Genomic DNA, 24,142 nt, shown 5'->3' on the forward strand with positions numbered 1-24,142 from the left:
CGTCGTTCAGGTGGCTGTGATGCATCCACCACCCTCCCCTCAACTTCCGCAAAAAAAAAAAAAAAAAAAAAAGCCCGTTGCAAAATTCCCTAAAGAGCCTACTTGATCAGTGACTCCCGCACTGAGCAGGCCGGAGTGAGGGAGCGGAAGAAAATGAACGAGCGCCCCCTTTCACCAGGTCCCGGAACCGCCTCTCCAGTAACCTAGACGTCCGGGTTGTTCCAAGGCTGCTGGCGGGGGTGGGCAGCCGGACGCTTGGCGGATTGGAAGGAACCAACTCGCAAGAGGTCGGGACTGTTTAAAGACAGCCGTGGGAAGGTGGGGAGGGTCCTCAAGACCTGGAGTCTCGTCTGAGCGCGGGGGTGGACTCTCCGGCCCGCGCGGTTACGCGTCACCCTGCCGCCTCCCCTACCCCGCGAGCTCCGCAGTGGTGCGTGCCGGTAGCGCGCGCCGCTTGAAGCTCGGGGCGAGGCGGCCGAGACCCGGCTCGGCAGTTCGGTGCGCCATGGACGCCCAGCGCGCTGAGGTGCGCGCCTTGGAGGCGGAGATTGCGGCGCTGCAGCGAGCGTGCAGCGAGCTGCCGGCGCCCTGGGAAGGGACGGTCAGAGACCGGTACGTGGCTCCTGTCGTCTCCCTGGGACTCCCGGGCACTGCCTCAAGGCGAGGCAGAGGACCACACAGAGCGCTCCGGGCCGCGGTTCCCCGAGGCCCTGACCTGCGGGTTGTAGCTTGGGACACCCCCAAACGTAGACTGGAACCGTCGCCGATTTTTGTAATGACGGTGGCCTCGTCTGGGGTACCGCTTACGGGGTTCTCTCTGTGATACGCGCCTTTCAGCGCATCCACTGATAGTGGTGAGAAAGTCGTTTCTTGCAAGGTCCCAAGTCTTGTTTATTTCTTTTAACTAGAAAATCTTGCCTTCGGCAGGCAGCAGTTTCAAAGTGGGATTTACTCAATTTGTTTTCGGGACATTTGTTTGTATAGGTCACCTAGCCACGGGGATACCTTTTTTTTATTATTATGAAAATGACATAAAATTTTCTTTGAAGCATGGTTTAGGGGAAAAGCTGATACAAGGAAAAGTAGCTAATATCGACAGTAGGGAGAATCTGACAGCCCTCTGACATAGATGCTATCCTTAACTCAGTTTTAAAGTTAGAGAACCTGAGAATCAGAACTAGCTTGCCAAAGGCCCTAGACAAAGGAGGTGTTAGAACTGAATTGGACCCTAAAATACTATCTCCAAAGTCTAGGAGTCTTCTTGATTGAAGAAGAGAAAAGATCTCTAACAATTATCAGTTATGTATCATCTCATTACTTGAAATCAAACTATCTTCGTTTTTAAAAACAAGACTAATTTGGTATAGGTGCAGAGAGGGGGGTTTCCCCCCTCCCCCTGATCTAAATGGACAAAAGTGCTAGAAAATGTGAAGGAGGATGAGGGGGTCTAAAGAAAATGTTTGGGCTGGGGATGTAGCTTATTGGTAGAATGCTTGCTTAGCATGCAATGAGGTCCTCAGTTCCATTCTTGGAACTGGGGGAAGTTTGCACGATGTTCTATGCAGTCATAAAAGTAGAGAAAGCTGTTACTGGTAAAAGGGAGAAAGAAGCCGGGTGCAGTGGCGCAAGCCTGTAATCCCAGCGGCTTGGAAGGCTGAGGCAGGATTGCGAGTTCAAAGCTAGCCTCAGCAAAAGTGAGGTGCTAAGCAATTTAGTGAGTCCCTGTCTCTACAAAATAGGGCTAGGGATGTGGCTCAGTGGTCGAGTGCCCCTAATCCCTGGTACCAAAAAACAAACAAAAATGAAGGAAACAGGTGAACAGGGTATGTATATGCTTCTCACAAGAGTAAATGAAATGTCCTTGCTACTCCAGGTGTAAACCATAGATTGGAAGCATTAGTATCACCTGGGAGTTTGAGAACTACCTACTAAATCATAACCTACATTTTAATGAGACATCCTCCTCTTAACTCCCCAATAAGCAAACACTTTTTAAAGTTTGAGAAACACTGTATCATATTATGGGGAGGATGATTTCTCCACTGACCACAAGATGTCATTATTAGTCCAGAATACCATAGTAGATTATTTGTTATGTGGGACTCCTCATTGATCACACTGGAAAAGTCACAAGAGTTCCAGACTCTAGAAGACATTAAATGTCAGTCCAAAGTATTTAGGTTTAATGGGAAATTTTTTTCTCACTATGGTGGAGATGGAAGATTGGGACCTGTGTGAAAGCTACTTTTTAAGTGATTTTAAATGGTTGGATGGGTTGGTGGTACAAAAGTTGGAGTTAAATTATTCAGTTATAGCATACTGCGGTGATGCAGCCACATCAATGTTTATAGCAGCTCAACTCACAAAAGCCAAGCTATGGAAATAACCTGTCTGTCCTAAAGCAGATGAATGGATAAAGAAAATATGGTATAATATACACAATGGAATATTACTCAAACATAAAGAAGAATGAAATAATGGCATTTGCTGGTAAATGGATGAAACTGGAGAATATTATACTAAGTGAAAATAAGCCAATCCCCCCAAACCAAAGACCAAATGTTCTCACTGATTTGTGGATGCTAACCCCAAAACAAGGGAAATTGGGGTGGGGAATAATAGATATCCATTGGATTAGAAAAAAAGGGAAATGAGGGGCTGGGGATGTGGCTCAAGTGGTAGCGTGCTCGCCTGGCATGCGCGAGGCGCTGGGTTCGATCCTCAGCACCACAAACAAATAAAATAAAGATGTGTCCACCAAAATCTAAAAAAATAAATATTAAAAATTTCTCTCTCTCTCAAACAAAAAAAAAAGGGGAAATGAAGGAATGGGAGGGGGAAGGGAATAGGAAAGACAGTAGAATTAATTGGACATAACTTTTCTAGCCTTGTTTTTGAATACATGACTAGGGTAAATCATGTACAACCACAAGAGTGGGATCCTAAATAGAATGTTAACACTCTATGTATAAATTTGCCAAAATACATTCTATTGTCATGTATAACTAAAAAGAACAAATAAAATAAATAAATTATTCATTTATATCCATATATCCACATTCTGGAGCCAAATTGCCTGCCTTCAAATTCTGGCTGTTAATGGCTGAATGATCTTGATTGGAACCGCTTCCTTGTTAAAATGGTACCCAAGTTTTCACCTTGTTGTGAGGACTGAATTAACATATTTATTTAGAACAGTACTCAATTCCTAATAATAGCTAACACTAATTAGTAGATCATTGACTTTTAAGCTCAAATCAAGTATAGATTTGGTTTAAAAGAGGGTTTCTTGTGAACCTCTAGTGTTGACAAAAGCATTTTATGCTAATAAGAAATTTGCAAATAATAAAACTACAGAGCCAATAAAATTCAAGCTAAAAATAATTCAGCTGGGAGTGGTGGCACATGGATGTAATTCCAGTGGCTAAGGAGGCTGAGGCAGGAGGATCCTCTGTTCAGAGCCAGCCTCAGCAAAAGTGAGGTGCTAAGCAACTAAGTGAGACCCTGTCTCTAAATAAAATACAAAATAGGGATGGGGATATGGCTCAGTGGTTGAGTGTCCTGAGTTCAATCCCTGTGACCCTCCAAAAAAAGAACATAATTCAAACTAATATTATTAGTTGAAACAAACCAATGATACTTTGCTTATATAACTAGTTTCTATCAATGAGAATATATAGCTCCTCTTTTGTGTATATGATAAGAAATATATATACAAATACACATGTCATACAATTTACTATTTTAATCATTTTAAGCATATTGGTCAGTAGCATTAAACATGTTCATATTGTTGTGCAACATTACCACTGTCAGTCTTCAGAACTTTTTCATCATTCCAGTCTGTAACTCTATACCCATTAAATAATTAACTGTTATCCCTCTTTCCCATTGCCAACTGCAAGTTCTTTTTTGAATTCTGTCTATCTATCCTTTAATGTGATTGCTTTGCTCTCTTGAACGTTCTGTGACAGTTGGTGTTCACTTAGCAGAAACTCATCATTTATGTTTGAAGATTGCCTCTGTTTTTTTTCCATTGGTTTTTTTATATTCAAAGTAATTTTTTTTTGGTCATCAATCCTGATAGAAAATGTGGAAGAATATGTGGTAATCTTTCAGATGTTACAAAATGTACTTATTGATATTTAAAATTAGCAGTAAAACAATATAAAACTTTTTTTATAGACCTTATACAAGTCTTTGATTCTCAGTGTGAATAAAGTTAGATTGTTTCCTATAGACATGGTAGAAGGCCATAAAAGCATTGATTAATGTAGTGGAATTAGAAATAGTAAAGGAAGAAGAGGTTGGAGAGGGAGCAGAAAGGATGATAAGGCCAATGAAACATAAACTTCTAAAATATGGAGCCTTATGCATCAGGGGGAATTTGGAAGAAAAGCTTATTCAAGGGGGGAAAATGTGGAATAAGTAAGTAGGTCTACATTGCAGGAAGAAAAGATCTATGGCAAAGGTGTATTTTAGGAGTTGCTGGCAGAGAGGAGCTGAGGTTAATCATTGAGTGTTTCTCTGGAATGAGAAGAATATATAATATTTAAGAAACTAGAGGTAAGAGTATTAGGGTTTTCCTTTAATGTTGGTAACAAAAAGCAGAGATAGCAGAAGATCCAAGATATAAATGAATGTCAGGATAATCAGGCCCCAGAATCCAAAAAAGAGATGTTTTGGAATGGCAGAAGTCTATAGTGTAGAATATAGCTGAGTGTTTAGGGGGGAAAAAAGGATGAAAAGAAGTATAATCTAATGCAATTATTAACTCATTCTATTTTTCAAGGAAAATTAAAGTTACATGTTCTCAGAATGTCTGGTTATAGTATTATTTGAAGAGATAATGACATTTCTTCTTTGGAGTCTTTACTCCCCTCTGTATTCTTAGATTTCCTGAGATATCTCTTAGTATAAAATGTTTTGTGATATTTGCTTTTTTTTTTTTAAAATAGCTATTTAATTTTGTTTTTATGAGATGTCTTGGGTATTAGTTTTTTAGGTTGGAAATTCCCAGATGAGAACTGACTTTTCAATTTTGCAAAGTACTTCTGTTTTAGTTTATTTTAAGGTGTTTCTACTATGTACAAATATCCTAGTATAATTTGGTTGTTTTTGTTTTTTGTTGAAACTAGAGATTACAGTATTAATGGCCATATTAGTTTTGATAATGCTTTAGTTTTAATGGGAAGTGATTAAGAGAAACAAAATGGGAATGGTTTAAAGAAAATTGGGGTATTAAATGAACCAATTGTTAGTAGTTGTAATGACTTTCTGATATTTACTTTTTAGAAAATCATTTCAAGAAACATACCAATCAGATACTAAGAAATGTGAATCTTCAAAAGATCTAAAAAGTCAGCTTGGACATTTAAAATCAGAGCTTTCATTTCTAAGTACACTTACTGGCTTCAATATAAGAAATTATGCCAAGCAGACAGAGGACCTAACAACGACTGAGATGACAGAAAAAGGTGAGCACTATTTTTAGTCTAGAAGTGGTTTTGAAGCTTACCATATTATGATTGGTTATCATAATGTTGAAAAATTCTACAGATTCACTATTTGAAAATCTAGTTATGATAAATCGGTTTATAGTCTTTTGAACATTCCATTGTGCCCAATACTATTTAAAAGTTGTCTAAGGTAAATATTAAATAATGGAATACAGTCTTTATCATTAAATAACCTTAATAGTTAAGTAATAGTGATATGTGATTAGGGATTGTTAGAACAGCACTATTAATATATGAACATAATAATTCATTACTGATGTGAAACCTGGCTGATCTATAATGGTTTGCTGCTGTCATTGCCTATGGCCAAATAAATGTTCAGCACCTGAACCTTTTGCCAGAAAGAAGGTATCTGTTCCTAATGACAGAGTTTTATTGCTGAAGATCTATAGTGTACTAACAGCTAAGAGGAAGCTAATTCAGCCTTGCAACTGGAAGTCAAGAACTTTAGTTGGACAAGAATAACATATCCCAAAGCAGAAATCATTTTTGAAAGTGCTTCCTGACTTTTCCACTGAAACAACTTTTAGGACAGGGAAGAGAATCTTGGGCAGCTCACTGCAGGGAGTTTCTGAACTACATATAGAAATGGAGTGATGTAATTTAGATACTGAATTACTTGAAAAGAAGAGATGGTGCCGCAGTCTCTGGCTGGGCACAAATCACGAGTCTCCACACAGCTTGTAGATTCAAACAGCAATTCTTTATTCCCGAACTCACACCGGCCGTCTACAAACACGTTCTGGGGGAATCCACGTTCTCTGCCCAAATCCACTTCTGCCCAAATCCACTACTCTGCCCAAATCCACACTCTGACCAAATCCACTACTTTGCCCAAATCCACTCCACATGGGCTTCTGTCTCCCAAAATATACTGTCTGACCCTAAGAACTCAAGAGGAACTCAGCAGCAGGATACGCCCTATTCTAAAGGGGGAACACCCTAATATCCTATTATGCTAAACTGCCCTATTCTAAAGGGGGAACACCCTAATCTCCTATTATGCTAAACTGCCCTATTCTAAAGGGGGAACACCCTAAACTCGGATCCTGCCCTGGTCCTTGAGCAAGGTCACCTTTCAGAAGTCCTTCCACTAGACAGCATGGGAGTAAGCTGGCAAGGAGATTGTCATACCTACTTGGCTGATGGCTCCCAGCAAGATGGAATACAGGAAATATAGAGGATGAGGACAGTCAGGTGTAATGATGCATGCCTGTAATCCCAGCTACTCGGGAGGCTGAGGCAGGAGCCTCCTGAGTTCAAAGCCAGCCTCAGCAAAAGTGAGGTGCTAAGCAACGCAGTGAGATCCTATCTCTAAATAAAATACAGAATAGGGCTGGGAATGTGGCTCAGTGTTCGAGTGCCCCTGAATTCTCTCCAGTACCTCCCCCACCAAAAAAAAAAAAAAATGGAGGATGAGGACAGGTCACATGTAAAACTTTCACCAGTATAAAGTCTTGACATAAATTCTAAAGCATGAGTTTTTTTGTTTTTTGTTTGTTTGTTTGTTTTTGAGAGAGAGAGAATTTTAATATTTATTTTTTTAGTTTTGGGCAGATACAACATCTTTGTTTGTATGTGGTGCTGAGGATCGAACTTGGGCCATACGCATGCCAGGTGAGCGTGCCACCGCTTGATCCACATCCCCAGCCCACGAGTTGTTTTTTTTTTTAAAAAATAATTTTTTTTAGGGAAGCACTCTACCACTGAGCCACAACCCCAGTCCCTAGGCAAGGTTTTAAGAAAGCTGTGGCCTTGCCACGTGCAATGGTGCACACCTATATTCCCAGCTACTCAGGAGGCTGAAGCTGCAGTCATGTTAAGCTGAATCCATTTAGACAGGAACTAGGTAATGTTAAAAAAAAATGAAAAATATGATTGAAACTTATCTAGGGCTATACCACTATGTTTCTGTCTTTTACTTAACCTTTGGTATAATTGAGAACTACAGTGTATAAATTGTCATTGATCCTGTTTTGTAAGGATAATCAGTTTGGTGAACATTGTTCAGATTTTTTAATGCAATTATCAACATATACTTTCATACATCTACTCATATGTATCATAGATAATCACATATATGTGATAGGTATGTGATGAAAATTGTTTTTGTCAAATAAAATATTTGTTTTTCTAATTTACAGGTATAAAGAAAGCTCTACAGAGACACAGATTATCAGGAAATTGCCACATGGTTACATTTCAACTTGAATTTCAAATTCTAGAAATTCAGGTAAATTAAGGAGCCTATTGTGATAACAGAGTTATTTCTTTATAACAGAAGCAATTCACACACCCCAGCCTCCAGCAGTGACTGCAATGAGGAGTCACATTTGTACAATTGTTACTAAGGCAACAGGTGCTTTATCATAGGGTAGGTAGCAAAACGCTTCTGGGCTCCTTGTATAAGCCCTGAGGTTGTAAGAGTAGTCATACACCAGCCACGTATTATCAGTTACCTATTGCTGAGTAACAGATTTCTCCAATATCTAACATATGGAAACAGCCAAAAAAAAAAAAAAAAACAATAACCAAAAAACTATTTTTCTCATCTTCTTTGATTCAGGAATTTGGGAGTAGCCTAGTTGGATGATCCACAAATTGTGCTGGATTGCTAAGCCAACACAGGGAAGCAGATATGTTTTGCTAAGATTTAGAAAATAATGAAAAAATAACAGTAGCATAGTCTTCTGGACAGGGTCAGGTAGAACAGACTCAGACACTTTCTAAGGCTGGCTCTAAGAAAAGCGGGATCCAAGCATGATTTTGAGAACTGTCTGAGGCTCAGCACTGCTTTGGTGGTAGAAATATTTCAATCAGTTGTTTTCACCAGCTGGGCTCAAGGGAATGTGTGCAAAGAGGAAGAATAGAACAAGGAAGGCAGGCAGGCTACCTACCTCATCAGATCAATACACTGGGTATAGTGTAATTGTCACAGTCAAGTCCTTGGGACAAGTGACCTTTATGTACCCACAGTAAGATGCCAGGATTCCTTATTCTTGTTGTTGGTGTTCCCAGCCACGAAGAGCCCCAAGTTGTACTGTGTGTGTGTTTGTTTGTTTTATATGATGGGAGTCAGTCAGGGAGTTAGGACCCTGCCTTCTTAGGTATCAGACAACCATTTCCTTACTAAGTCAAAGGACAGGGTCCAGGTATCTGGGCTTGGAAGTTTTGCTTCTCTTTGCAGTCAGAGTATCCAATTTCTATCATTGGCCTGGGCAGGCTGAAGACAGGATGGGGATCTAGGCTCCTCATTTGATGACAGAGCTTCCATTTGCACTCACCTACTTATCACCCTGAATTATGTGACACATAATTCAGCATTTTCTTATATCATGCATGGATGGTGAGTGGCCTTCAGTGGCCTACAGTGTTCCCAATTATCAGGCCTTGGGGCTTTCCAGGGTCACCAAGGTGATATCATTGTTTTGCATGACTATAGAGATTATCTGTTGAAGGCTGAAATGGAGTATGAACCCAAATGATTGGCATCAATTGGGTTGTACTGCTTGTTAAGACCCCAGTCTTTTCCTTTAGGTGACCTGGGGACTCCTGAATGTTTTTGCATTGTTGATGGTTTTATAGTCTGACCAATTGCATTCCCCCCCCCACCCAGTGCTGGGACTTGAACCTAGGACTTTGCACATGGTAGGCAAAGAACTACTGCTGAAATACATCCCTACCCCTTTTAGGGTTTTTGCTTTGTTTTTAATTTTGAGGCAGGATATCACTGAATTCCCCAGGCTGCTCTAGGACTTGGAATCCTCCTGCCTCAGCCTCCTAAGTAGCTAGGCTTATAGGCATGCACTACCATACTCAGCTCAATTGCATCTTCTTTTTTTGTGGCTAATGAAATTCTGACCTTAGAGTGGCAATACACCAGTTGTTCTTCTGCATGCTGTTATCCATGAATGGGCTAGACCCAGAACCTACAGCAGATTGGTGGAGTTATAAACCTGATATCCAGTTCCCTCTCTGATAACTGCTATATTCTAATATATATATTCCACGAGAACAACTCAGGGACATTCTAGCAGCTTTGGGAGTCTTGCAGGCTTTTTCTGATATAGGTGTTCATTTGTTTCACAGTTGCTTCTTGGATTATCTGGAGAGAAATAAGACTGTGGGCAAAATTAGTCTTGTCCTAGGACGGTGTGTCCACAAATCCAACTGAAAAGATCAAGACTGTTCTGTAAAGTTGAGGTAAACAAGCTGCTCTATGAGGTTGTACATTCCCAGATAGATGGTGGCCAAAGATTTGTTGGCATTCTCATTAATAGGGCTGTGGCCTGAGAGTTGACATAGATTGTAATATTTTAACTTTTTTTTTTTTTTTTTAAAGAGAGAGAGAGAATTTTTAAAATTTATTTTTTAGTTTTCGGTGGACACAACATCTTTGTTTGTGGTGCTGAGGATCGAACCCGGGCCGCATGCATGCCAGGCGAGCACACTACCGCTTGAGCCACATCCCCAGCCCTTAACTTTGTTTACTTTTTATTTTTTTATTATTATTTTTTGTTTGTTGTTTGGTTTTTTTGGTACGGGGGATTGAACCCAAGGACACTCTACAATTGAGCTAAATCCCCAGCCCTTTTTATTTTTTGAGACAGGGCTTTGTTAAATTGCTGAGGGTCTCCTTAAGTTGCTGAGGCTAGCCTTGAAGTTGCAATACTCCTGTCTTAAGCTTCCTGAGCTGTTGGGATTACAGGTGTGCACCACTGTACCTTGTTTAATTTCAATTTCTTTAAATTTCTTACTTTTGTTACATTAAGACAATGAAAAGTTGGGACAAGGAAGAAGAATAAATTTTGGGGACAACTAGCAGTTTCTGACCTATATTCTTTAAAGGATACGGGGGGGGGGGGGGCCGGGGAAATCTGAGAGGAAGTGTTGATACTATTTGAAAGAATTTGCTGAATCTATAAAGAAACATGAATTCTTGTTCACATTTTAAAGTATGGGGTTTTGGGACTGCTTGATTTTTTTTTTACTACTAGAAAAAGCATATTCTCCTTGGCTGTATTAAGAGCACTCATTTCTCTCTGAACCTTCTTAATTTTATGATTTTTCTTGAAGATTTGACTGGTAAGATGTTGGAAGCAGTTACAGACAGCTGTGGAATCAGCAGGGCTTTAGGAATCAGTTGTGTAGGAGTCACCAAGAGTCCTTGTTTAGAAAGGAAAGGAACAAAAGGCTTTCTTGTTTGTTGCTCAGAATGCTAATGTGGTGATGATTTTTTTTTTTTGTTTGTTTGTTGGTTGGTTGGTTGGTTGGTGGTACTGGGAATTGAACCCATCAGTGCTCTCCTACTAAGCTATATCCTTATTTTGGGACAGAGTCTCACTAAGTTGAGTAGGCTGTCCTTGAACTTGCAATACTTCTGTTTCAGCCTCCCAAGAAGCTGGGATTATAGGTGTGTACCACTGTGCCTGACCAAGAATTGTTAAAATTTTTACTATTTAATGGTAAACGCTACCGTATGCTAGGCCTATTCCTGTTCCTTTTAGAAATATATCTCTAGTAGAATTGCTCAAAGAAAATGCACGTGTAGTGGGCTGGGTCAGCAGTAGCACACTTGCCTGGCATGTGTGAGGCTCTGGGCTTGATTCTCAGCACCACATATAAATAAATAAATAAAATAAAGGTCTATCAACAAAAAAAAAAGAAAAGAAAAGAAAATGTATGTGTAATTTCTAATAATAGTGTTGATTTGCCTTCTAAAATGATTTTGCCATTTATTGAGCACATTTTTACTGTTAAGACTGACCAAAATAAATAAATAAATAAACCTTGTGTTCTCATTTTTTAAAATCAAACGTTCCACTAGAGGGAGATGTTTAGCTCTCAGAACATTAAAGAGTAAATAATAACTCTTTTTTCATAATATTATAAATATTTTTCCAGAATAGAAATCTTATTAATATACAATTCCCATAAAAACCTAAAATCATATAAATTGAATATGTTAGAACCAAAAGCAACCTCATAGATTTTCTGGGTCAACCTCCTTACTTTATAGGGAAATCTATGCAGAGTATAGATTGTCTGTTGGCAAAGCTATTATTGTCAAAGGTAGTTGGAATATAGAACTCTGTTCCTCAGATTTACTGTCTGGTGTTATCAGGGCTATAATTTTTATGAGGAGTTGGAAGATCATGAGAATTAACATGCCTCCCACAGACCAAGTAGCATAATAAGTGAAATGTTAGGAGTTTGTACAAAAAGTAGCAAATTATGTATGTGTGCATAACTTGTCTCCCTGAAACCCAACAAAATGAACAAAATGATTTAAAAAGGGACGTTTTTAAGCAAATAGAATATATTCTCATTATCATAGACTCTAAAGAAAATCTGTTTCTTGTTATGATATTTGAACCTAAACACTGAAATCTCAATACAGAGTGCTTTTGAGAGGCATGGGTATTTTGCAAAAGTTTGTGAGACCATTTTCTTTAAGATCTCTACCCACAATTCTTAAGTTGTGGAGAAGAATGAGAAATGTGGACTTAAATGGTAGAAAAACAAGTAGAAAAGAACCCAGTAGAAAAAACAAGCTGCTGAGATTCACGTAGGAGGTTTGAAGTTTATATGTTTATAAGGTCCTGGCCCTTGTTTACCAACTGGGGAGAAAACCTGGTTGGCAGTAGTACCCCAGGCAGGAAAATGATGGAAAAACAATATTTTGAAGTTAGCTTTCCAGTGGTTGAACAGAGTCTGCAAACTACCAAAGGAGGAAAATAAATAGAAGGCCAGTAATCCCAGACTTTGTGTTGACAGGATGACTTTCTTGTCCTAACGGGCAAAAGGCCAAAATCTACCATGCACCCTGCATACTTGAAGTAAGACATGCCTCTGAGATTTTTGACTTCCTTGCTTTCTTTTATTTATTTATTTATTTATTTATTTATTTGGTAACAGCTCTACTGAGATATGATTTCATATCATATAATTTTAAAGTGTACAATTCAGTAGTGTTTATTACACCAGAGTTGTACAACCACTCCTACAATTAATTTTAGGAAATTTTCGTCTGTTTGAAAAGAAGCTCCATATTCTTTAACTACCATCTTTCAATATCCCTGGATTCTTTCAGCCCTAAGCAGTTGCTAATCTGTTTTTTCCTCTATGGATTTCTTTATATTTTGGACATTTCACATAAATGGTCATGTGTCTGATTTCTTTCATTTAGCATGTTTTCAAGATTCATTCATGTTGTAGCACATGTAAGAACCCTTTTTGGGTTGAATAATATTCCTTTGGGTGGATATACCATACTTTATCTATTCCTTCAGTTGATAGAAATGGTTATTTTCATTTTTTTGGTTATGAATAACATTGTTATAAACACTCATGTATTTGTGAACATGTTTTTTTGCTTTATATATAAGAGTGAAATTACTACATCAAATGGCACTAATGATGTTGAGCATCTTTCAATGCTTATAGGCCACTTGTATATCATCTTTGAAAAAATGTCTTTGCAGATCCTTTGAATAATTTTTAATTTTTTTTAAATGAGTGGTGAGAAAGCCTCAGGAATTTGTTTTGATTAGGTATGATGGTCGATGCCACAGACAGCTGCTCCCAGCGATTCCCACTATACCCTCAAGCAGATGAAAAACTATATGAAGATTAGATATCATCAATATCTATTCTCTGACAGCTCAGAATATTAAGGAGACATGTCAGAGTTTCCTAAAACGCACTCTAGATTTACTTTCATTAACAACAAATAGGAGCCACAGACATCAAAGTACAAGATGATATGGTGTTCTTTCATTGTCCTATTGGACAAAGCAACCTAAAATAAAATCAGGGCAAAATAATGCCAGGAAAAGAAAGGAAATTAATAAGAAAATGGAAACATTTACTTGAGTTTGCATATCAAAATAACAATTTGTGTAACAGTCTTCATCATTAGGTATAGAATTGTTTCTGGCTTTTTGTAGCATTAGTAGGAGTATCTTTGTTCATAAATCTGTTTTCATTTCTTATTACCATAGTATAGACTCTTAGAATTCAAATTAAGAGACAATGAATATTTCAGGTTATTCATTGTCAAAATGATTTCTAGAAGGGTTATACCAATTTATATTCCCACTGCCAACTTTGAGTGTATGTTTACCAGCAATAATATTTTTTAGTCTTTGCTGATTCGTTAAAATGTTTGTTTTTAATTTACATTTATCTTACTGTTGAGGTAAAACACTTTTCTATAGGTTAATTTTTTTTTTCACTGCTGAACTTTTAGTTCATGTCCTATGCCTTTTTCTTTTCAGTTTTGTCTCTTTGTCATATTTATTGTGAATGTTTTCCTCAGTTTAATACTTCTTTTTTATTTTATTTTTACTTAGATTCTGGGTTTTTATGTAATTCTATTTGCTTTTTTTCCTCCCTATTGTTTGCTTAGGAAGTTTTTCCTGACTCAGTAATTTGTTAAATGTTCACATTTCCTCCCAGTATTTTGTGATTTTTTTTTTTTTTTAAAGAGAGAGGAGAGAGAGAGAGAGAGCAAGAGAGAATTTTTTTAATATTTTATTTTTTAGTTTTCAGCAGACACAACATCTTTGTTTGTATGTGGTGCTGAGGATCGAACCCGGGCCGCACGCATGCCAGGCGAGCGCGCTACCGCTTGAGCCACATCCCCAGCCCAGTATTTTGTGATTTTAATGTTGAATTTAAGGAAATAATTCATTTGGAGTTCATTTTAGTTTTTGGTATGGAGTGGGATCTGATCTTATTGTTTCAATGAATAATCGGTACTTTTTCATTATGCTTTCCTATTATTTGAAGATACTTCATTTTGCATAACTTAAAAGTATTTTAATCTTAATAAGAAAATGGATAAATGATGTATACATTTTCTTTTTTTTTTAATTTTAGACTAAGGAGAATTTATCTTCTGTCATTACTGAGCTCAACATAATAATGGAACCCACAGAATATTTAGAATTAAGTGAATTTGTATCTAGGTAAGCTATTTTATGGACTTATTTTATGAGCTATTTTTACTCTGCAGTTTTAAACTTATACTTTTCTTAGTAAATGTATCTTCTCCAAAAGCATAACACCATTACTAGGGCATATACTCAAACACTTATTACCTCTATGAATCTCTATTTATTGTATGTACACTATGCTGGGCATTAAAATAAAAATAGACATAATCCTTGATCTTCATGGAATTTGCAACCATAAGATGTTCTATATTAACTGAATAATTGTAGAAATAAATGTGAAATTATGTCTATGTGGCATGCTAGAAAGAGAGCTGCATAGACTGTTGAAGTACATTAGGACTTTGACTTGTCAGGGAAAACGTGGAATGATTTCCCGAAGCTTGAGTTGACAACTGAAAAATGAATGGGCCTTAACTAACCAAGAGGTCCTAGAGAGATGGGTAGAAGGAAAACCAGGAATGTGTTGTGTCATGTAGAGCTCACATGACCTTTTTTCCAGACCATGCTTCAAAAGTAGCATCTGCTCTTGTGCAAATTATAAAAGGAAGAATACTAGAATATCTGTCACCCTGTAGTAATGGGTATGTTGTGGTTACTTAATAAATATTTGACTTCAGACTTTTGGGTAATTCTTCTAAACTGTGATCTCACTTTGTGGAGTGTGACTGGTATTTTAGAAAAAGTGCTGAACACAGGTCAGAAGACCTGGACTTTAGTCCAGACTTTGTATGTGATATTGTATAAGTTGCTTCTCCTTTTTGGAGTTTGTTTCTTCTTTGTCACCCTGTTATGCAGTTTAATTATTTATTTTTTTGTGTGTCATCATACATGTACTTAGAGTAATAATATCCATCCCATTCCACCATCTTTTTTCCTGCATGCCCCCTCCCTTCAAATAGTGTATTCTTTTTTGTTTGTTTTTTGTGGTACAAGGGATTGAGCCTAGGGATGCTGTGGCAATGAGCTGAATTCTCAGTCCTTTTTATATTTTGAGACAGAGTCTTGCTAGGTGTCTCAGGCTGGCCTTGAATTTGTAATCATCCTGCCTCGGTTTCTTCAGTTGTTGGGATTACAGGTGTTAATTACTTTTTAAATTTTTTTAAATTAGAGCATGGTAGCTATACATAGTAGTTGGGTTCATCTTAACAAATTTGTGCATTCATAGAATTCAATTTTAGTTAATGTTCCCCCACCATTCCTTCCCTCATTCTCCTTTCTCTACAGATCTTCCTTTCACTCAATTTAGAAAAAAAAATTTTTTTTATTTGTCAATGGACTTTATTTTGTTTATTTATATGTGGTGCTGAGAATCAAGTCCAGTGCCTTACCCATGCTAGGCAAGCACTCTACCACTGAGCCACAATTCCAGCCCATCACTCAATTGTTTTTAAATACTGTATTTTTAAAGATGAATTTACTTTTAGTTTTCCATTATAGACTTGTAGTTTTCAGACAAAAGATCAATATCTTTAATTTTTTGGAAAATTCTTAGTCATTATTTCATTAACTCTTGCCTCTACCCTGATTATCCTTTATCACAATCTGCCTTCACATCAAACACTAAGCATTTCTTGTATAAAACAACAATATGAGCCAGGTGTGGTAGCACCTGGCCTGTAATCCCAGCTATTTTGTTAAGGCAGGTAGATCATAAGTGTGAGGCCAGCATGGGCAACTTAGTGAGACCCTGATTGAAATAAAAAGAGCTGCAAAGGTAGCTCAGTGGGGGTAGAGCACTTGCCTTATTTGCATTATGTGTTTGGAGATTGCCTTCAAGTCTTTCCCTTAATTTTGCTTTTCCACAGTTTGTGTTGTCTAGAACGTTTTTGTTTAAAGAGTCTGGACTATGTGTCTTCAAATGTTAGTTTTGAGGTCTTTATTCTTCTGCAACTCTTAATTATATATATGCTAGGATATTTGGTATATTGTCTCATAGTGTTTGGATGCTGTGTTCTATTTCTTTTTCTCTTTGTGTTTCAGTTTGGGTAATCTGTTTTTTTTTTGAAATGAGGTTCACTGTGTTGGGCTCTGCTCCAACTCATGATCCTCTAGCCTCAGCCTTCTGAGCAGCTGGGTTTATAGACATGTGCCATGGTGCCCCCAGTTTAGATAACTTCCGTGAGCATACTGTACTTTTCTCCATAAAGTACAGTATGTCAGTCCCTTGAAGGAATTCTTCATCTCTTGCAATTTTTTTATTGCTTATGTTTTCATTTGATTCTTAATTTTATTTCTTTCTCTTTGTTGAAATTCTCCATTTGTACCGGGTGTGGTGGTATACGCCTGTAATCTCAGCAGCTCTTGAGGCTGAGGCCAGTGGATAGCAAATTCAAAGCCAGCCTCAGCAATTTAATGCGGCCTCAAGCAACTTAGTAAGAACCTGTCTCAAAATAAAAAAAATGCTGAGGATGTGGCCTAGTAACTGTTAAGCATCCCGGGTTCAACTTCAAGTACCCCCTCCCCCCAAAAAAAATCTGTTTGTGAATGACATCTATGTTTTCCACTAGATCCTTTAACATATGAATCATAGTTATTTTTAAGTCCCTGTCTAACAATACCAGTCTTTGAGTCATCTGAGTCTGGTTTTGCTGATTAGTTTACAATGGGTTGGATCTTTCTTGAATTTTTGTGTCTCACTTTTTTTTAGTTTGGCACAATACCTTTATTTTGTTTTTATTTATTTTTATGTAGTGCTGAGGATTGAATCCAGGGCCTCGCATGTGCTAGCAAGCACTGCACCGCTGAGCCACAACCCCAGCCCACGATTTTTGATTGAATGGCAAACATTGTGGAAAAACAGACTTAAGCAAATAGTATTCTTCATGCCCTTTATCAGTAGTTGATCTTGATTTAGAAATTTTTCTTCCTTTTTTTTTTTTTTTTTTTGGCTGTACTTGGGATTGAACCCAGGGGTACTTTTGAGAAAAATTGCTAAATTCCCAGACTGGCTTCGAATTTTCAATCCTCTTGCCTTAGCCTTCCAAGTCACTAGGATTACAGGCATGTGCCACCACACCCAGCTGGATTTGGAATTCTTGTTGCTTTCATTCCCTTCAGGCACTATATCTTCTAATTCTTTCAGCAGTGGTCTGCGGTTACCTATGCTTAGAACAGTGCCTTAGAAGCTGGAGGGTTTTCCTCAGTGTTTCAGTTCTGCTCCCAGCCATCAGTCGTCTCTGCACATCAGCACCTGGAAGGACAATCTTTCCCCAGCAGTGGATTGTTGGTGTTTGTTACTTAGTGCTAGGCTTGTGGTTGGAATAAGAGGTGTTCTACCTTTCTATGGTCCATCCTCAGTATTGGATAGGTCCTGGGAGCTTATGCCTCAGTGGTAGGGCGTTGTCAGCATTCCTGCTCTTCCTCTCCAGTGCAGCCAGACTCGCCCTTTGTCTGTCTGTTTGGTCTTGAGTGGGAGGGAGTTTCTTTTCCCTCCTCCAGTGGTAGCAGACCTTTGCTTGGAGTTCATGTAGGATCCTGGGCCCAGTGGGTGTCTTGTACCTCCTGTGGAACAGAGGGTTTTCCACTCTTCCCTCCTTCAGAAGCAGTGAATTTTTGTCTTAGCAGGGATGTTCTTCTATTGCTTTGTTGTGTCCTTTGCAGTGGCTTAAGGTTTTTGCTCTGAAGTAGAGTTCAGACTTCTTTGTACCCCATCAGCAGCTGATCACTTTTTTTGTTCCTGTGCCACTGAGCAGAATTCTCTCTGAATTCCTGCCATGATCCCAGTCTTCCTTTGTGTTTGGGTTTCTCATCTGTTTCAGGTTGATACCATTCGACATTTGCCCTTTAAGAATTTCTCAATTTTAGCTGATTTCTTAATTACTCATTTGTATGATGGCTCTTTCCTCCAGGCTTAACCAAAGGTGAACTATTCATGTGTCCTGACTCTTCATTGAGGAAGAAATGTTTTAATTTATTTAGTTGCCTTGTGACTTCCAAGTTCATGATGGCTCAAAAAAGGATCTGATCCTATAGGTTTTTCAGATTTTGTTCTTAGGCTAAGAATGACCTTGTGGCATTTAACATCTTAAGTTGAAAGCAGAACTCTTATTTTTCTCTTGATTCTTACTCTGGAAGTTGAAATGGATGCTCATCCTTCTTTTCTCTTGCATTTCCTTATTTTTCTTTTTTTTTTTTAATATTTATTTATTTTTTAGTTTTTGGCAGACACAACATCTTTGTTTGTATGTGGTGCTGAGGATCGAACCCGGGCCACATGCATGCCAGGCGAGCGCACTACCGCTTAAGCCACATCCCGTCCCTCATCTCCTTATTTTTCTCCCTTATGTTTTCCTCTTTATGCCTTTGTGTTTATTCCTCAAATCTATACTTCAGTAATTTTTCTTCATTTTGTGACTAAACCCCATTCATTGAATTTTCAATTTCATTGGCAGTATCTCCCATTTGTATATGTTTCCATACATAGATTCATGAAACTACCATCATATCAAATCAACAATTCATCATGCCCTCTGTAGATGTGACCCCTGTTAGAAATAGTGAGGTGCCACAGAATTGAGCATGTGCTTAGAAGTGGGTTGGAAAGGCAGAACTTGACTTCTGCCAGAAGGGCACATTTCCAAACCTGGCTAGCAAGCACATCTTGGCAGCAGGCAGTCCACCTGCTTTTGTCCCTGACTGCAGCACTGCCTTTTGCCCTGATAGGAGTTAGCTAATTTTAAAATTGGTGTGGGAAAAGGGAAGGGCTAAAATCAAAACGGCTACGATTGGATCCAATTAAGGTTAAAGACTATATTCTGAAGATGAACCACTGAACTTTCTATTTCTCACACCCCACTCCTGTGCTCTGGCAACTATCATTCTGTTCCCATTTGCAGAGTTTTACCTTGTCCATATAATATGAAACCACACAGAATGTATGCTTTTGAAACTTGCTTATTTTATTCAGGATAATGCCTTAGAAATTCCATTGTATGGGTATAATACAATAGTTTATTTATTCTTTTTACCCATCCAAAAACATTTGTATTATTTCCCATTTTTTTGCTATTATGAAATAGGACTATTCAGATCAGTCCTTTTGTTTGTGCCAGCCAGTAGCCAGTCTGGTTTTGGGTGGTGGTCTGTCAGATAGCTAAGTTCTCAAAGTTTATGATGTATTATTTAGGTCACATACATGTATGTGCAATGTAGAGGTAAGCCAGTGGTTCATATATATCTTTATGAGATTTCTCTTTATGTTCTTTATTTCTTCAATTCACCAACATCTTTTCAGGCCCTTTATGACTTCCCTTTTTAATCCTTTAGCCAGCAACCTGGGGTTAAGCTTTTCTTCTATGCACTTTCTTTGTTAATTTCCATGTCCAGGGCTATCTGGTCAGGGGAGAGAAGAAAAAAAAAATACAGTGTGAGGATTCATTTCACAGAGGACTGCAGATGACAGGCTTTTCCTTCAGAGTTTCAGTTGTCTGCATAGGTACCATAAAGGTGTGCTGCCATGACCACCGTTTGAGTGACGGTGAGAGGTAGGTTCAGTTTCGAACTTACTCTCCTACCCAGTCTGTCTGCTATTGTCTACGGTGGGCTTTCAACTATTCCTTTATTCTGCTCCCAAGGCTCAGGATTTTCCCAGCACTTCAGCTAGGAAAATTTTTAATATAAATAATTTCTATCATTTCTTTCCCTGTTAGCTTTTTATTTTTAAATACAATTATAACTTAAATTGTTCTATTAGTTTACATTCTTGAGGCACTGATCTTTCTATTTGTTGTGTTTGCTAATTCTTGTTTATTAATTTCTCATTTCCTCATAAGTTTCTTATATATATATGTATGTATGTATATATATTTTAAAATTATGCACTCATTTTAGTGGTGTTTATTTTCTCTGGGGAAATTCTATGGGTCCTGTGTTGTTGAAGTATCTGTCCAGAATGATTTTGCCCCAGTAGAATTATTGCTCAGGGACCAGTTTTTTTTTTTCCCTGCCGTCTTGAAATTTGTTTCACCGTGAAGGTGTTATAAATTCATATATCATGCTTGTGTGATATTCTGGCTCATATTTTTTTACTTTCTGACAGAAATCTTAACCACTTGTGGCACAGGCATAACAAACCTTCATGTTCATTCCTGTGGTAAAGAGTAGGTTTTTTTCTAGTGTACCTTCCACTGCAGCTGTGGCCTAAGGAGCATTGCAGCTCTTTGGAGTACTCGTTTCCAGCTCTCCTCCTCACACAGTCTTCTCTCCCATTCTGCACAGGTGATAAAACCCAGTTCTCTGGCATTAGAGGGAAAATAGCTTCCTCCATTCTTCTATATTCATATATATATATAAACATTTTTCCATATGTTCGTTGACCATTTGTATTTCTTCTGTGAAGTGTCTGTTCAGTTCCTTTGCCCCTTTATTGATTGGATTATTATATATTATTTTTGGGGTTGTTTTTTGTGTTCTTTATATATACTGGAGATTAATGCTCTGTCTGAGGTGAAGGTGGCAAAGATTTTTCTCCCATTCTATAGGCTTTCTCATGTTATTGTTTCCTTTGCTATGAAGAAGAATTTTAGTTTGATATCATCCCATTTACTGGTTCTTGATTTTACTTCTTGTGCTTTAGGAGTCTTGTTGAAGAAGTCAGTTCTTAAGCTGACATGATGAAGATTTAGGCCTACTTTTTCTTCCTTTTTAAATTTTTTTGGTACTGAGGATTGAACCCAGGGGTGCTCAACTACTGAGCCACATTCCCAGCCCTTTTTTAATATTTTATATAAGACAGGGTCTTGCTGAATTGTTAAGTGCCTTGCTAAGTTGCTGAGGCTAGCTTTGAACTCCCAATATTCCTGCCTCAGCCTCTTGAGCTGCTGGGATTACAGGTGTGCGTCACCGTATCTGGCTATTTTTTCTAGTAGATGTAGGGTCCCTAGACCAATGTCTAGGTCTTTGATCCACTTAGAGTTGAGTTGTGGTGTTTTTTTGTATTTTGTGGTGCTGGGGATTGAACCCAGGGTCTTGTGCATGCGAGGCATGCACTCTACCAACTGAGCCCCCAGCCCTAGAATTGAGGGGTTTTTTTTTGTTTTTTTGTTTTTTTTTAAAGAAAGAGTGAGAGAGAGTGAGAAAGAGGGAGAGAGAGAGAGAATTTTTTTTAATATTTATTTTTTAGTATTTGGCGAACACAACATCTTTGTCTGTATGTGGTGCTGAGGATCGAACCCGGGCCGCACACATGCCAGGCGAGCGCGCTACCGCTTGAGCCACATCTCCAGCCCCTAGAATTGAGTTTTGTACAGGATGAGAGATGGGGTCTAATTCCTTTTGAGATACACACACACACACACACACACACACACACGTATATTGTATATATATAAATTCATACTGAAAATCTGTGTGTATTCATTTATACATATATGAACAAATGTGTGTGTTTTTATATATATATATATATATATATATATATATTTTTTTTTTTTTTTTTTTCCCCCAGTGTTGGGGATTGAACCCATAGTCTTGCACATACTAGGCAAGTGTTCCGTCACTGAGCTATATCCCCAGTCCTGTGTTTCTTTATTTAATTTTCTTCTCAGTACTTGGGATTATTTGTATCCTGTATAAAATTTGCCCTTCCTTCCTCAAGGGTAGGGATCATGCCTTTTGTTGTCATTCACTGTGATGCCTTCAGTGCCCGTAAATAGGAAGATTTCAGGAAAAGATAGTTTACTGTATTTGTAGATTAATGGTCTTATTTGACCTCTTTATTTTTTGTCATTTAAAAAACTTTATTTCGATATTATATACATACAGAATAACAGATCCTGAGTACATGGCTCAATGAATTGCCCCAATGCAGGATACATTTGTGAAACCAGCACCCAGAGCCCCTCATACCGCTCTAGGCGCTGCTCACCCCCACTAAGTTCAGCTACTTCCTGAGGTCTAGCACCAAAGATACATTTTGCCAGGTTTTGAACTTCATGTGAATGTAGTCTTGCATTTGTATTCTTATCATCTTGTTTAACTTAGTATGTCCACCTATATTGTCATATGAAGTTGGAAGTTTTCATTCTTATTATTGTTCCACAGTGTGAACATACAGTTTAGATATGTGAACATACATATTTAAATAAAATACCGTACACATTTTTGAATTTCTGAAATATTTTACCTAAAATATGTTCCTTCCACTCTGGATAGACTCATGTGTAGTTTTCAATTTTCCGCTTACCTAGTCACTTTTCAAATAATTAATTGGCATTTTTGGTGATACTCTTTACGTTTTGACATATGTATGGATTTGTGTACCAATTACCACAATCAAGATATTGAACTCTTCTATGAACACACAAAAAGCCTTTTTGCTATCCTTTTATTGTCACATTATCTAGGATTCCTTTTTGTTTTGAGTCAGGGTCTCACTATGCTGCATAGGCTAGCCTGGAGCTCCTGGGCTCAAGTAATCCTTCTGCCTCAGCCTCCGAAATAGCTAGACTACAGATGTGCTCCACTGTGGTGGACTCCCTCCACGACCCTGAACACACCCTGGAAAACCTGCTCTGATCTTTTCATTTTAAAGTAGTATTCCACTGTTCATATATATCAGTTTGTCCATGCATCCATTGAAAAACATTTGCATTTTTTTTCATATTTTGGTGAATATAACGTGTTATAGTTTATGTGTGTATATATACATATGTTTATATATACTATAAACATATGTATATATAAGTATAAAATCACAGTATATAATATAGAATATTATCTCTATAAATATATGTACGTATGTTTGTATAGTAATCCCTCCTTATTTACAATGTCTTTTTCTGCAGTTTCAATTATCTGTGGTCAACCATGGTCTAAAACTGTTAATGTTTGTCTTGAATCTTTCAAGAGAGACATTACATTTACTTAACTTTTATTATGGTATATTGTGATAATTGTTGTGTTTTGCTGTTATTGTTGTTGATCTCTTATTGTGCTAAATTTATAAGTTTAACTTTATCATGGTTATATATACATAGGAAAAAATGTAGCTGGACATGGTAGCACATGCTTGTTATCCCAGGTACTCAGGAGGCTGAGGCAGGAGGATACCAAGTTTGAGGCCAGCCTGGGTAACTTAGTGAGACCCTGTAACAAATATAAAAATTTAAATAAAGGGCTTGGGATGTAGCTCAGTGCTTTCTAGCATGTACAAGGTAATGGGTTCAATTACCAGTACTGCAAAAAACCAAAACCAAACAAACAAAAAACATATGTAGGACTTGGTCCTATTTGCAGTTTCAGGCACCTACTTGAGGTCTTAGAATGTATTCTACTTGGATATGGGGGGACTATTGTATATATGAATATATATGCCGCTATGAACATCCCACTCTGATGTGAAGGGCTGTGTGTGTGTGTGTGTGTGTGTGTGTGTGTGTGTGTACACGTGTATTGCTACTACAAACATTTACACAGGTTTTTATTTGAATGTACATTTTCTTTTCTCTAGGATAAATAACCACAAGTGGAATTGCTGAGTTATATGATAACAATCTGTTTAAATTTATAATAGACTGCTTAACTGTTTTTTACAGAGTGACCATACTATTTTGCATTCCCACCAACAATGTATGAATGACTGATAACATTTTAGTGAATTAACTTTGGATAATCACCTAATTATACACTGAATTTTCCTAGAAATTTATTTTTAGAAAATGTTAG

At 37.8% G+C, this 24,142-nt stretch overlaps 1 protein-coding gene across 1 annotated transcript in view; it reads left to right on the forward strand.

Annotated features, from left to right (window-relative positions):
- The first annotated feature begins 505 nt into the window (after window positions 1-505).
- The window catches only part of Cenpp (centromere protein P), a 227,122-nt gene continuing 203,485 nt past the window's right edge, over window positions 506-24,142 (forward strand). Inside the window, exons 1-4 of the mRNA XM_076837371.1 lie at window positions 506-612; window positions 5,296-5,477; window positions 7,664-7,752; window positions 14,403-14,491. Of these exons, the coding sequence (XP_076693486.1) occupies window positions 506-612; window positions 5,296-5,477; window positions 7,664-7,752; window positions 14,403-14,491 (467 nt within the window). The remainder of the gene's footprint in view (window positions 613-5,295; window positions 5,478-7,663; window positions 7,753-14,402; window positions 14,492-24,142) is intronic.

The sequence above is a fragment of the Callospermophilus lateralis genome, chromosome 17 (assembly GCF_048772815.1).
Source record: "Callospermophilus lateralis isolate mCalLat2 chromosome 17, mCalLat2.hap1, whole genome shotgun sequence".
In the NCBI taxonomy this organism is placed as follows: Eukaryota; Metazoa; Chordata; class Mammalia; order Rodentia; family Sciuridae; genus Callospermophilus; species Callospermophilus lateralis.